This window comes from Bos grunniens, chromosome 13 (assembly GCF_055505025.1).
Source record: "Bos grunniens cultivar Pamir isolate PY7600 chromosome 13, Bosgru_T2T1.0, whole genome shotgun sequence".
NCBI classification, from domain to species: domain Eukaryota; kingdom Metazoa; phylum Chordata; class Mammalia; order Artiodactyla; family Bovidae; genus Bos; species Bos grunniens.
The window spans coordinates 43,564,773-43,579,091 of NC_141177.1; the positions used below are offsets into that span (position 1 = coordinate 43,564,773).

At 47.0% G+C, this 14,319-nt stretch overlaps 1 protein-coding gene across 19 annotated transcripts in view; it reads left to right on the top strand.

The window, feature by feature from the left end:
• The window catches only part of RALGAPA2 (Ral GTPase activating protein catalytic subunit alpha 2), a 280,383-nt gene that overhangs the window by 200,699 nt on the left and 65,365 nt on the right, over window positions 1-14,319 (top strand). For all 19 annotated transcript variants that reach the window (XR_015139448.1, XR_015139449.1, XM_086333702.1 and 16 more), the window contains one exon: window positions 1,418-1,545. Coding sequence is in view for 17 of the 19 variants with exons in the window: in XM_086333702.1 (XP_086189828.1) it covers window positions 1,418-1,545 (128 nt within the window). In the remaining 2 variants the exon portion in view is untranslated. The remainder of the gene's footprint in view (window positions 1-1,417; window positions 1,546-14,319) is intronic.

Genomic DNA, 14,319 nt, shown 5'->3' on the forward strand with positions numbered 1-14,319 from the left:
TAGGTCAGCTCCAACCAGACTGAAGCTTCCTCACTGTTGCTGAAACACACTGATTCCGCCCCCCACCCAGGGCATCGTGTGTGCTGCTGCTCTGCCTGGAATGCTCTCGTATCAGCCGTCCTCATACACTGGAAGTCAGCCCGCCCTCCCTCGTCCCCCTGGTCGTGTGACCTCTAACTGAAGGACTCTCCCCTAGAGAGTCCTATTGCTCTTCCCTGCCTTCTGCTTCACCTTAGCACTTTACTACCTGTGTGTGCGTGCTAAGTTGCTTCAGTCATGTGTGACTCTTTGCAACCCCATGGACAGTAGCCCTCCAGGCTCCTCTGTCCATGGGATTCTGCAGGCAAGAATATTGGAGTGGGTTGCCATACCCTCCAGGGGATCTTCCTGACCCAGGAATCGAACTCGTGTCTCTTACATCTCCTGCATTGGCAGGTGGGTTCTTTTCCACTAGTGCCACCTGGGAAGCCCACTTTAATGCTTAACATGTTACATATTTGATGTCTTTATACTGTTCTTTTCTCCAAAACCTCCAATAAGTTCTAAGCTCAATGAAATCGGGAATTTTTTTCTTTATATTCACTGCTGTGTCCCAAGTCAATAGGACAGTATCTGTCAGATAATAAATATTTTTTGAACAAATAAGTAAGTAAGTGATAAGAATAAATACAGGAGTTATAAGGAAGACCCTATTCTTGACTTCATGGAGCTGACAGTCTCCATAGTAGTGAATTGAGTTGATGAAATTCAAATACGGGAAAAAAAAAAGTGAAAGAGAGAAAAAGAAATCCAAAAAAAGACAGGCACCCAAACCCTGGGTGGCACAGGTGCGAAGGAAAGCCAAGTCTCTGTTAAAGAATTAGAAGGAAATGTGAATGATGTGATGTCTCTGAAATAGAGGGAAGAAGGTTCAAGAAGGAGGACCTTGTGGTTGTTAGCCGAGACAGTGTCATCTCCTTTAAGAGTCAACACACATCGGGATCCATGTGAAAATATTGCTAATTCTAAAATCAGTTTCAGAAGGTTGCCAGCCTGGGGGTGTACCCTGAGGCCCGGCTGTGTGCTCTGGAGTGTATCCACACGGTGGAAACGCTCAGAAAGAGTAATATTGCTTCCATAAATGACAGCTCAAGAAAGAAAAGAAGAACATGGTCACAATCTGTCATGAGAAGTTTAGCTGATAAGTTTGCAGGAGAGGAGCATCGTGGCACAACCCGGCTTGGCTTGATTCGAAAGCCCTGGACCTGGGTCCCCTACATCCAGCGCCCAGTCTGTGGGTGGCAGTGTGCGTGGTCCTGACAGATTTGAGGTGTATCAAGCAGCTGTTCTCATGTCTTTGGTTCACCTTTTACTGTTTGTTTGTTTGTTTTTAACATACTAAGTGTTCTTCTGGTTTTGTTCTGTTTTGCATTGACAGGTTCCATTTTTTGGGCCTCTGTTTGATGGAGCAATCGTGAGTGGGAAGCTACTGCCAAGCCTTATCTGTGCCACCTGCATCAACGCCAGCCGGGCCGTCAAGTGCCTCATCCCCCTCTACCAGAGCTTGTATCTTTTTTAAGTTAAGTGTGTAACGTGTTAACCTGCCCAGCATCCAACTTCAGGCAAAGAGGTAAGTCTTAACAGCTGGGCACAAGAGGGGAGAAAGGATGTTTTTCAGTCTGGGTTGAAGTAAAACATCATACTTTTATATAATATAATTTTGTGCCACATCTAACTTAGGAAGAGTTGATTTTCATCATCAAGCCCCATACGTCTGTGCTAAGAACAGCACCCGTGATGAGATGCTCATTCTCCTGGGGTGTTTCTCCCCAGGTTCATTCGCCTCCCCCCTCCTCCTTGTCTCTGTTTGCTGCAGTCTGTTGCATGTAAGTTGGGGTGCTGAAAAGATGCAGTGGCGTCAGTCCAAGCACCTGCCAGAAGCAACCACGAAGGAAATGATGCTGATAAATCAGAGAACGTGACAGGTGCCACTGGAGAAGCACAAATGGTGTCCCAGGAGGTCAGGGGAAGGGGACATTGTGTCTGGTTGGGAGGATAGGAAGGGCACCCTCAACAGAGTTGTGCTTGAACTCGCCAGTGACAGTGGCTAGAAATCCTTTAGTCATTTCCCCAAATCCTGAATACCTCCTTCTCTCATTTCTGATCTTCTTTCTAAAGGCAGAAGAAATTTCACTAGTGTGATTCTTTTTTTTTTTCTCCAACATTCGTTGGCCTGCTGTAATCTTCAAATTTAAATCTTAAATCTTTTGGAGCCAAGAACCATGAAAAGCAGCCATTTGATCAGGTTGGTGTTGGAGGTACCGCATATTTAAAGCTTCATTTTACCCTGATGATAAGAAAATTAAGGCGACTTCATAAAATTGCTTCGAAACACATCTGACCTAACACAACTCAGGATCTCTCTGTTTCTAATTAGTATTGATAATGATTATAAGCATATTGTGTTTGACCTCTGTCTCTCTGCTTCTCCCAACCTTGCCATCAGTGACACGCTGCTGGAGGGTGGGGGCGAGGGGTGGGTGAGAAATACCACATGTGAATAGATACAGTTCATGAAAAATACCTTTCATTAAAATCCTGGTCACTTCATTGACTGATATTCTGTCTTTAGATTAAGAAAAAAATACATATGCCATGTGGCAACTCAGAATTATCATAGAAATTAGTAGTAGAAAAGAGCTATTAGATCCCATCTGGTCCCTCCCCGGGGGGCTGGGGGGCATTATCCCCCTTGGCCTGCCCCCTCCCGATTTGTCCGGCCCGGGGTGGTGTTTCAGAGCAGGCGTTCTGTAACAGGGACCTCCACTGCACTCTGGACTTAATCTCATGGCTGGTGCCGATTCAGCCTTCTGCGGTGGAGTTTTTATTTCACAGGCTGTTAGAGAAAGGTTCTTGGCAGAAATGAGAAGGATCTTTTTAGCAATTGGCTGGTCGGGTTTGCATGATGAGCTGGACACTCATCAGTCAAGGATGTTGGGCCAAGGCAAGAAAAAGTCATTTGCAAACAGGAAGATTCCGTTTGCTAGAGGTCCATTGTGATTTTTGTCACGTCACCTTCTCCACTTATGGAGCTGCTCATTACAAAAGCCACACTTTGTTGTGTTGTTGGACACTGCTTTCTCCAGTCGGAGTTAATGCAGCTTCAGAATAATCAGGTTTAAGGGGAAACACTATTTTTAAAAGTTCAAAGGATAGGATTCAGCATCATTTTAAAAATTCTTCAAGCAGCCACACTGAACTGAAGTGGATGTGGGCTTAGGGCCACTGATGCTCACATGAGTGAGGAAGTGCTCTTTCCCCAAATTGCTCATAAAATAGGTAGGTGTACATCTCAGAGGATGGCTTAGTATGGAAGTTAGCAAAGAGAAAGTAATAAACTTATTATGTTGATCATTATAAAATGTTAAACATTTTTCTTTTGCCTTACACCTGGAGAAGATTTAATTAGTGCAATTCAAATAAATTATTTAAAACATTATCAGTAATCTTTATAGAGATACAATCAACAGGGAAAGCTTTGCAATCACTTAACTACTCTATTCTCTAATTTCTGCCTGCAAAAAAGCTAGTATTCAGGTAAAAAACCAAAGGTATAAGAAGAAGAAAAGTTAAGAAAAGTGGGGGTGTTTGTATTTTTGTTCTTTAAAAAATGACTAATTTTTAGATTTTTTAAATATTTATAGATATCTACCTAGGCTATTAATAATGAACTGCTCCTTTAACACTATGTTAAAGCATCCTGGCGCTCTCATTCACATGCTTTAACAAAAATCTAACCTAGTTGCTGTCGCCGCTAGTCTGGAATCCACTGCTTCACTGACATAAGCCTTAGGTTTGAAGTTTAAAAAACACCAAATAACCAAACACATCCTAATCGTGGGTGTCTCCTTGCATGGGTGTCTCCAGTCAGTCCCTGTGGGCTCAGAATCTGCCCAGCCCAGAGCTGGGGTTTGGGGTCCAGGGGGGAGCAGGCAGGTGTAGCCCTTGCCCCATGCTGCCTGGAGGAGACAGGCAAACTAACCAAGTTCGAAGGCAGCCAGGGAGTGGGGCTGAGATGCCAAGGAGAGAGCCGTAGGCTGAGCTGGAGGGTTGTGAGGGGCACTGTCCCCAGGTGGCAGGACCGGGTCCTAGGACAGAGGACACCGGAGCAAACGGAGGGACTCACAGTGTTCTTGAGTGGTCATCTAGGGCTCTTTAGGACTGTATGCATGGTCAAGTCCAGCGGGGTCCTGGTGACAGACACAGGAGCGAGCTTCCAGCAGAGATGGTCTTCTGAGTAGGACCAAGGAGCTGAGGGGATCCTAACTCTCTCACTTCATGGCCACCTTGGAGATTCAGATCCTAGTACAGCATCAGGGTCGCCCGATGCCAGGGCAAGAGGTAGGGGGGAGTTTGTAGGGTCCACCATCCCAGCCCCTCAAACCCTTCCAAGGGCTGAGAAGGTCCTTAGTGCCTTGGATATCTCTGAAACCTGGGCTTACTATGTAACCCAGGTCCCAGTGCAGAATGAAAATGTGGGCCCCTTACTTAAAAAGCAGAGACAGTGCCTTCAAAGAGGCTAAAATATAAAGCATTTTCCATTCTCTGGCAGTTTTTCTCTAACTTGTCATGGTGTTTTTTAATTTGCTATTTAACATCATTTTAGGTAAAGGAATATTAAAAATTTAGATGATTAGCATTACTTTTTCATTCTTTATATTGTGTAATATCAGTTTAGTATGCAAAACATAAAAGCATCTAACTCAGGTATGGAACCACTGGAATTACCCAGTTCATATTTCATAACTTGTACGTAGATGCCAGGACTGGAAACACTGCGCAAAAGAAACTTATCTGGTTTTATTTCACTCTCCCTATGTACTAAACTTAACTTCAGTTTACAGACGAGTCGGGACTGACTAGAAAAGGAACCATGGGCACCATTTTCCCCTTTCCCTCTGTGTCATCATTTTTAGAGGAAATTGTTGCCTAACACAAGGAAGTAACACAACTCAGGACACATAGGGTTCCTTGGTGGTTTGTGTTTGTTAGGACACCATAGGCTTGTTTCTCTCAGAGTGAGTTCTGGTTCAGATGGGGAGCCTGTTTTCCCCAGGGAGTCAGCCCCCACCCCAGCTAGTGACCAGTGCTCAACTCAAATATGTCCACTGGGATTCAGTTCTGGGTGATATTTAACCAGAAGTAGAAATATGGGCAGTTCTGTATCAATTTTGTTCAGTAATATCCGAGAAAAAGGGATTCCCTGGTAGCTTAGCTAGTAAAGAATCCACCTGCAATGCAGGAGACCCCGATTCGATTCTTGGATCAGGAAGATTCCCTGGAGAAGGGATAGGCTACCCACTCCAGTACTCTTGGGCTTCCCTGATGGCTCAGACAGTAAAGAATCCATCTGCAATGCAGAAAACCTGGGTTTGTTCCCTGGGTTGGGAAGATTCCCTGAAGGAGGGCATGTCAACCCACTCCAGTGTTCTTGCCTGGAAAAAGAGAGGAGCCTGGAGGGCTGCGGTCCCTCAGGTCATAAAGAGTCTGACACAACTGAGTGACTAAGCACAGCACAGCATTCAAAAAGACATAACAGTTGTTACTAAACTGAGGACTGGGAGCATTGTTGGAATGAATGTGCCTTTTGGAGATCTTTTCTGAGCAATAAACCCAGCTTAGACTCAACATTAGAGGAGTTCCTGTCTGGGGTACCCTGTTATACGCTGAGCAATCAAACAGTCGCAACTGTGTTGAAGGCTCATAGGAGACTGAAAAATAGCACTGTCTTCCAGGATTCCCCCAAAGAATGTGAATTCGGCAGGGATGTGTTTGGCAAAGCACCTTCAGTGATGTCTCATCCTGGCCCCCCCGCCTCCCGGGTTTCTGGTCACTTCCTCCGTGGGCCTTTGTCCTGCAGCCACTGTCCTGCTGAGAGATGTGGGCCAGCTCACCAGTCTTCTGCTTTTCCCATCCTTTGTGGGCCATCAGGGGGCCCAGATCTGTGCCTGGAGGGCTGTGTACAGGACCTGCCACGTGTCTTATTTACAGGTTCTGGGCCAGCTCGAGGTTCCCAAACCAGACTGCAGTTAACTCAGGTTTCTGGAAGCATCAGGCCAGGGCGTCTCTGCTCCTGCTCAGAGAACTCATGTTAGGAGAGGCTGCACACAGCAGGCAGTGAGCCTGCTAGGAGGGGGTCTCCCTGAACCACACAGACTGTGGCCTCTTAAAGTACACATCCCCCTCTGGGAGCATGGTCTCAGTGGCATCCCCCGCTCTCCCCCATGGCTCTGTCAGTGTTGATGGGGACACCTATCACGTTGGCCCTCCTTCACCAGTGAAGTTTAGCATCATTTTCCATCAGCAGGGAGACTTGATGATTTCAGAGCCTCTCTTTTCAGACTGCTAACTTCTTCCTATCATTGCTCAGTCGTGTTCTCAATTTACACACTTTCAGAAATGGCCCCCCTTCCTAAAGCTGTAACCATTCTGTTTCCTTCCCTCACCCTCGGGACCTCTGTTCTCTCCCTCAGAAGACCTTTACCTCCCTCCATTTGTCTTCACACACTTGAGAGTAGCGTAGGAAGAGGAGGCAGACGGTGCCAGGTGGTGCGGGGCCAGTGACACATTTGTCAACATGGTCTGGGTTCTGCCATGCGCCAGGCACTGTCCTAGCTGCTGAGAACAGGAATACGAACAAATATTCCAAGTGAGGGCACAGCATCTGCTTTGGACTGCGCTCCGAGAGAATGCATCGCTTTTGAGGCCCACAGATGCTTCCGTCCAGCAGAGTGCAGGACAGACGGACACACACACACGCATTCACTTGCACGCACATGCATGCACACACACGTCTGGAAGGACAGAGGTGATAAAGGCATTGCAGGGGTAACAGGAGGGGCTCTGAAAAGACCTGAGGGTCTGGTCTGCGGCAGGGGAAGACGGGGCGCCTCCCGCAGGCAGGTGGCCTGCTAGATGTGAGGGGTGTGGAGGGTGACGGGAAGAGGATCAAGGCCAGACTGCTTGGAGCATCCCCTTGAAGAGTAGATTTGGGAGGAATGGGGGACTGAGAGAAATGGGCGGAGGAAATGGAGAGAGCAGTTTCCCAGGAGAGCAAGGAGGAGGGGAATGAAGGGTCACCTCGGCAGGCGGGCAAGCAGAATCCATATCCCTGAGGGGTTCAGCCTCAGCACCAAGGCCCCAGCCTTCACCTGGAGAACTGGGAGAAACAGGAACCTAGAGCTGAACCGCTTCAGGGAAGAGAAACACATGCCAGATAATACCAGCACCGCAAGGAGAGGAGACGCTCCTGGCTGGGGTCAGAGTGCCCAGGATGGAGCATGCTTGGGGTGAGGGGTCACAGTCCATCGGTGCAGGGTGGGGGCGAGGAGGTGAGGCATGCACAGTGTTTTTCTAGTCCACCTGCTGAGCTGCCTGAAGGCAAAGTAGAGCTGCAATAGGGACTTCAGCTGCTTGACATCCACTCCAGAGTACATTCTACTAAGGGCAGCAAGCATCTGATAAATTTATTTATGTTTGACCTCACTGGGTCTTGTGGCTACACAGGCTTTGTCTGGCTGTGGTGCGCTGGCTTCTCATGGCAGTGGCTTCTCTTGTTGCAGAGCATGAGCTCTAGGATGTGTGGGCTTAAAAATAGTTGGGACACATGGGCTTAGCTGCTCAATGGCAGTTGGAATCTTCTCAGACTAGGGATCAAACCCGTCGCCTGCATTGGCAGGTGGATTCTTAACCACTGGACCACCAGGGAAGTCCGCATTTGACAAATTGCTGGCCAGCACACCCTCTTTCAGAAGACAGCGGAAGCAGACACTGGGAGCTATATCTTGATGCATTCATTTGCTCAGCATCAGTGAAAGGCTGACTTGGATGTTATAGAAAGTAACGGTTTGTCCCAGAGTTTGTGTAAGAATAACAGAATAAACCACAAGCAAATCTGTGCTCTGATACCCCAGAAGCACATTTCAAAAGGTAGAGATCGGGTGAGGAAATGGCATGTTTCCAGAGATGGCTTGATGCTGTGGAGGGGAAAAGAAATGAGATTTGGTATTTTATTAGAAAATGAAAACTTTCTCTGAGAAAGAAAAAGGGGAGGTGCGGTAGAGGGAGCCCCCATTGTAGCCACATGGCGTGGGGTCTGCAGGGCCTCTGTTCTGAGGGTCGCTCTCCACGGTGCTCATGGGTGGTCTTCACCGTGAACCCCATCCCACCTTCCACCAGCTTTTTCATCTAGGAGCTGGCAAAAGTGTCTTAGTGTATGAATGAAGACTCAAAGCACTGAGAACACAATAAGAAAAAAGAAAGAATTGGCCCCTGCCAGTAAGATCCATCCTCCAAGGCCACATACATCGGGTTGTGGAACAAATTTACAACAGTGATCTCAGAACCAGGAGAATTGTTTTTTCAGAAGTCATGTAAATTGAGGATGCACCCTGAACTGAAAATAGGAAACTATTTTCATTTTCAGATAGGATTAAAGGATGAATTGGGGCATAATGCAGAGTCCCTTGTGTGTGTAAGCCTCCAGAAAAGGATGAGTCCACATAGAATGAAGTAGCCCAAACACATGCATGATATTTGATAAGATTACTCATTTCAGAAGTTAGAGAACGCTTGTAAATATACATCTTAATTTTGGTTAAACACAAGATAAAGAATCATAGCCATCTAGCCAATGGGAGAGGGTTCAGGCCTACAGAAGCTGGGTGACTTTACTGTGGCTAAATATAAATGCAGTCATTTGTGGCCACTGACCAACCGGGGCCTTAGTGTCTGGTCCCATGTGGGCCGAGGCTTTGCTCAAGTCCGCTTCCATCCAGCAATTTTCACAAAGGTCTAGAACACCTGTTTATCAAAGTAAATACCATTTTTAAGGGAAACTGAGAGGGCGGACTAACTTGATCCAAGGCAACATCAGAAATGAGAATCATCTCAACAGATGAGTCTACCAAACTGAAACCATCCAGATGAGACCAAAAGGGGAACCCAAAAAGCCACACCCATGGGCTTAGCCGGGTTCCTAGAGGCCAAGGGTGACTCCGCGTGGCCAAAGGTGGTGTCTGCAACCCGAGTATCGTGACTGAGCACAGATTTGAGATCCAGGACATGAGGGTGAGACCGCATCAGGAGGAACAGGCATGGTCCCTGCGCCCTTACACTCTTGGGTCACATGGCAAATAGGGGTGTCACTCTGGGATCACATCATAAGAGCCCAACCAACCCAGAGCAGGTCCAGAGAAGCCGGTCCATACAGCTCAGGGAGCAAAACCAAGGAGGAATGGTCTCAGGAGCCTGGGGCGTCAAAGAGGAGCAAGGGCTGCAGAACAGGGAGCAGTGAACAGAGGCATCCAGGAAGCGGGTTTTAGATCAATGTTGGAGCAAACATGCAAAACCCAAGAGCCTGAAAACCAGCCACCTGCAACTGAATCCAGCCCCTCAGATGGACTTCGTTTGAACTGTAGTGGCCTCCAGCGTCATGTAAAAATTAAGTTTGTCAGGCAGGTTGAGAAGTTGGGAGATTGTGCATTTTACAAAATCTAGATTTCTGATTTTTGTTGAAGAATCAAAACCTCTGACCCCACAGGGCCTTCTCTGTTATTGGCAGCAATCAGCCTCTTAACCAGCTGCCTGCCTATCCCCCTGTTCACTGCAGACCCCTGGGCCATGTCTCCCTGACACTGAGACCCAGAGCCCCATTTGTACCCCTCCTAGGGGAGATGAGATGGTCAGAAGGCCACACAGGTAAAACAGAGCCTGGTCCTAAGTGAGAGCCCAGTAAGTGTCACCATGGTCTTTATCACACTGCGAGCCTGTTTGTTCAGTCGCTCAGTCGTGTCTGACTCTGTCACCCCATGGACTGCAGCATGCCAGGCCTCCTTGTCCTTCACCATCTCCCGGGGTTTGCTTAAACTCATGTCCATTGAGTTGATGATGCCATCCAACCACCTCACCCTCTGTTGTCCCCTTCTCCTCCTGCCTTCAGTCTTTCCCAGCATCAGGGTCTTTTCCAATGAGTCAGTTCTTCACATCAAGTGGCCAAAGTATTGGAGCTTTAGCTTCAGCATCAGTCTTTCCAGTGAATATCCAGGGTTGATTTCCTTTAGGATTAACTGGTTTGATCTCTTAGCAGTCCAAGGGACTTAAGAGTCTTCTTCAGCACCACAGTTCAAAAGCATCAATTCTTGGGAACTCAACCTTCCTTATGGTTCAATTCTCACATCAGTACGTGACTGCTGGGAAAACTAGCTTTGACAAGACAGATCTTTGTTGGCAAAGTGATATCTCTGCGTTTTAATACACAGTCTGGGTTTGACATAGCTTTTCTACCAAGGAGCAAGTGTCTTTGAATTTCATGACTGCAGTCACCATCCTCAGTGTGAGCCTGGCCCCATAAATACCAGTGTTTCAGATCTCTGTTGTGAATTGTGGAAGCTCCTGTCCATGGAATCAGGTCTCAGAAGTACTTTTCACCATCGGATATGCTCAGATGAAGGCTGGAGACCACTCCTCCCTTCTGTGTAGAAGGTCCACCTCCTCTCACCCCCTGTGAAAGCTTGGTACCCAAGAAGGGGGCAGAGACTACCTCCATCCCTGCATACCAACCAGGAACCAAGCCTGTGGGAGGCACATGGTGGTGGCAAGGGGAACCTTCAAGGAGGGAGAAGAAGACACCACTTTGCTGGTTTTGCTGAAGATTCATGACCCATCACGGTTAGACAGAAGCACATCCCTCCACAAAAAGCTAGTGTGACTCTAACAATGTGCACAGAAGCCAGGCTGACACCTTGCTTCGTGAAATAGCACTAGCAGCGCCCCTTCTCCTCACTTCCCACTTGGATCCATGGCTGGGCCACCCTGTCTCATCCCAACCTTCACAGGGGGTGTTCCTCCTCACTGGGGGTGTGTGGACCCCCACAGGATTCCTCCCAGGTCACGCCCATTGCCCCCACCAGTGGTTGGCTGTCTGCTGTGACCCAAGGGCCTCCCATTCCACAGCTGTCCATGCTACCTGCCAGATCTGCCATCTCTAGCCTCTTCTGTCTCCTAATTGACTAGACACTGTCCATTCCTCCTAGGACTTTATAAACATGCATATGTGTGAAGGGAGAGCCAGAGAGAAGAGATCCATTCAGTTTTTTTAAGAAAACGTTTTGGAAAACAAGACAAAAATGACTCATATTTTATAAAACAGCATTTCTTTTTCAAAATTGAAAATCTTCATTTTCCAAGAAATAGAGCTCTACGAATAGAGTATATATCTCTGTACAGAAAGACACACTTTAAGTCCTTTCCCCATTTTTGAGTGTTTACCTTGCAGCTGAATCCCCCAACATAGTGTTTTGTGCATATTGCTTTTCTGTTGCTTTGTAAATAATAACGCTTGCATCACCACCGCAAAAAGTTATTGAAGGACATTTAGGTGGAAATCTCAACAATTGGAATGGTGACTTTATATCTGATTTTTTTTAATTTTTTAATTTATTTATGTTTTTATGTATTTACTTATTTTGGGCTTTGCTGGGTCTCTGTTGCTGCACATGGGCTTTCTCTAGTTGCTGCAAGTAGGGGCTATTCTTCCTCGCGTCACCTGGGCTTCTCATGGTGGTGGCTTCTCTTATTGAGGAGCACAGGCTCTAGGGCATACAGGCTTCGGAAGCTGCAGCTCAAGGGCTCTAAAACATGGGCATAGTAGCATGTCCAGTGGGTTTAGTTGCTCCGAGACTTGTGGGATCTTTCCCGATCAGGCATCGTTGAACCCATGTCCCCTGCACTGGCAGACGGATTCTTATCCACTGGTTTTTAATTAATAGAAGTGTATCGAGAGCCATGAAAAGTAAGTGATGGCTGTTTAGTCATCCTGTATTCTTAGAGCTGTTAATAGTTAGAGAGATGGATTCGAATGGTGTTCAGGTTACAGAAGAGCAGCCAGTAAGGAGGTAGGGAGGTGAAGCAGTGAAAGCCAGGATCCACAGGAGTGGTGTGGTCCTTCAGTCTAAGACCTCAAGTGACACTGGCCTCAGAGTCTGTTTCTGAGTCCTAGGGATACGGTCGTATAGGGTTGTCATTTTCATTCATAACTGTATGTAAATTTCCTACTGCCAGTAACTCGCCATAGGGAAGTCCTGGCTGCCCAGCTCCTGCCACCGGCCAGTCTGCACGGGCAAGGCTGTCAGCTGAAGTCACTTGTTGGGGAGTTCACAAACTCTGGTTACAGCTGCGCGTGTTGGTAGCCTTAAGGGAAGTGTAATCAGCCGGAGAGATTAATTTGCATCTCAATTAGAAGAGAGTTGAGAGGAAGCTCTGGAGTCTGGTGCTGGAAGGTTGTGGAAGAAATCTCCCCAGGCACAAAAGCCTTCGCCGCCTCCTCCAGCCCAGTGGAGGACACTGTCTGAGGTTGTGTTTCCATAGGGACCAGCAGCCTGCTGGGCCCCGAAAGAATCTCGGTTTGCACTGTAATCGTTTGGTCATGATGACACAAATTCCATTGTTGTTCCCCGATACAGATTGCTGTTAGAAAGATGCTGAAAAAAGTGGAGACGGTCATCCTGTCAAGAGCAGGCAAGAGGGTATTGGCTGACCCTTCCCCCCTTTCTCCATAGCGCTGCTAGGATTTCTAGGCATTTAACATCTATGAATGTCGGAATATTCAAAGAGTGAAAGGTCATTCCATAAATGACGCATTTCTTTCTAGTTCAGGTGGTTACTTTGGGAATGGCACAGCTTCACAGGGAGCCATTATTCCTGATTCTACCACACTCTTCAGCAGTAGGCAAACAAGAGTATGAATTTTAAGATGCAGGCAAGGAAGAAATATGGACTCCTGGCCATGGAGCATGGAAAAATTTCTGGCCATTGCACACCTTTTTATAATCCTAGCGAAACTATAAAGAGGCATCCCTAACCTTAAGTCTGAAGATCACAAAGTGGTATTGATTTAAAATTTAGTGGTCGTTTTTGCAGGCTTTATACCTTTCAGAGAGCTTCCCAGGTGGTGCTACTGGTAAAGAACACGCCTGCCAATGCAGGAGACATAAGAGATGTGGGTTCAATCCCTGGCTCAGGAAGATCCCCTGGAGGAGGACATGGCAACCCACTCCAGAATTCTTGCCTGGGAAATCCCATGGACAGAGGAGCCTGGCAGGCTATGGTCCATAGGATCTCAAAGAGTTGGACACGACTGAAGTGACGTAGCATGCACACACACACGCATACCTTTCAGAGGAGATCTTCATGGTCTTGGAATTCTGCAGTTGAGCTTGGTGAGAGGCCTGAGCCATCTAACACCCCAGGTCCCTCTGTTAGAACCAGGGGGCTCACCCATAGCGTTTTTGGAGGAGAACTTTTATTTCTAGTTTATTTTGTCCTCTCTCAAATAATTAATTCATTGGCTCTAGCTTCAAAGTGAGAAAACAAAAAAGAGTGAGGAAAAAAACTGAATCCTACATTATGAACTGTTGCACACCAACTGAACTCTCTTTTTAAAAAAAAAAATCAGGCTTTTAAATTTATCCTCTCATCTTGGAGAGGGGAAGACACGAGTTTCCTACGGCTGATCTCTCCCAGTACACACATTGCAGCGAGACATCAGAACCTCTTAATCCAACGTTAATCAAATTTCAGTTTACTAATTATCGGTCCCATTTTAAAAGGAACACGATACCATAAACAGCATCCCAGAGCATTTAGCAGTCTCTGCAATTAGAGTCAATATATTAGAAGGTGAGACTTTCTGTTATTCAGATCTCCAAAAAGGGTAATACATGCCTTATGATAATAAGAGATTGGGCAAGGCCGAAGAGGGACAAAGCAGACCAATCCACATGGTGATCCCCTTTGGGCCCGTCCACTTCAGTGTCTGCAGTGGGCTCCCAGCGGGTTTTGTACCCGAGTAATCTGCAACACCCCACTCCAGTGTTCTTGCCTGGAGAATCCCAGGGATGGCGTAGCCTGGCGGGCTGCCGTGTATGGGGTCGCACAGAGTCGGACACGACTGAAGCGACTTAGCTGCAGCAGCAATCTGCAGCACACACAAGTAAATTTTTTTTTTTTTATCAAAGTGGAATGCTTCCTTGGTCATCTGCAGGTGAGAACAATCCACATGCCATCATGTTGGCCTTGAAAGGGTATCCTCTCTTGTTTACTCAGAGGCATTTTACCAAACTCTAAAATGAGTACTTTGAAAGTTGTACTTCTAATATGTTTCTGGGTTCTGTGCTTTGAAGGGTCTTCCCTGCTGGCTCAGATGGTAAAGGATCAGCCTGCAGTGCAGGAGACGTGGATGAAAGCATTTGACTTTATACTCTGGGACTTGACAGAGACCCC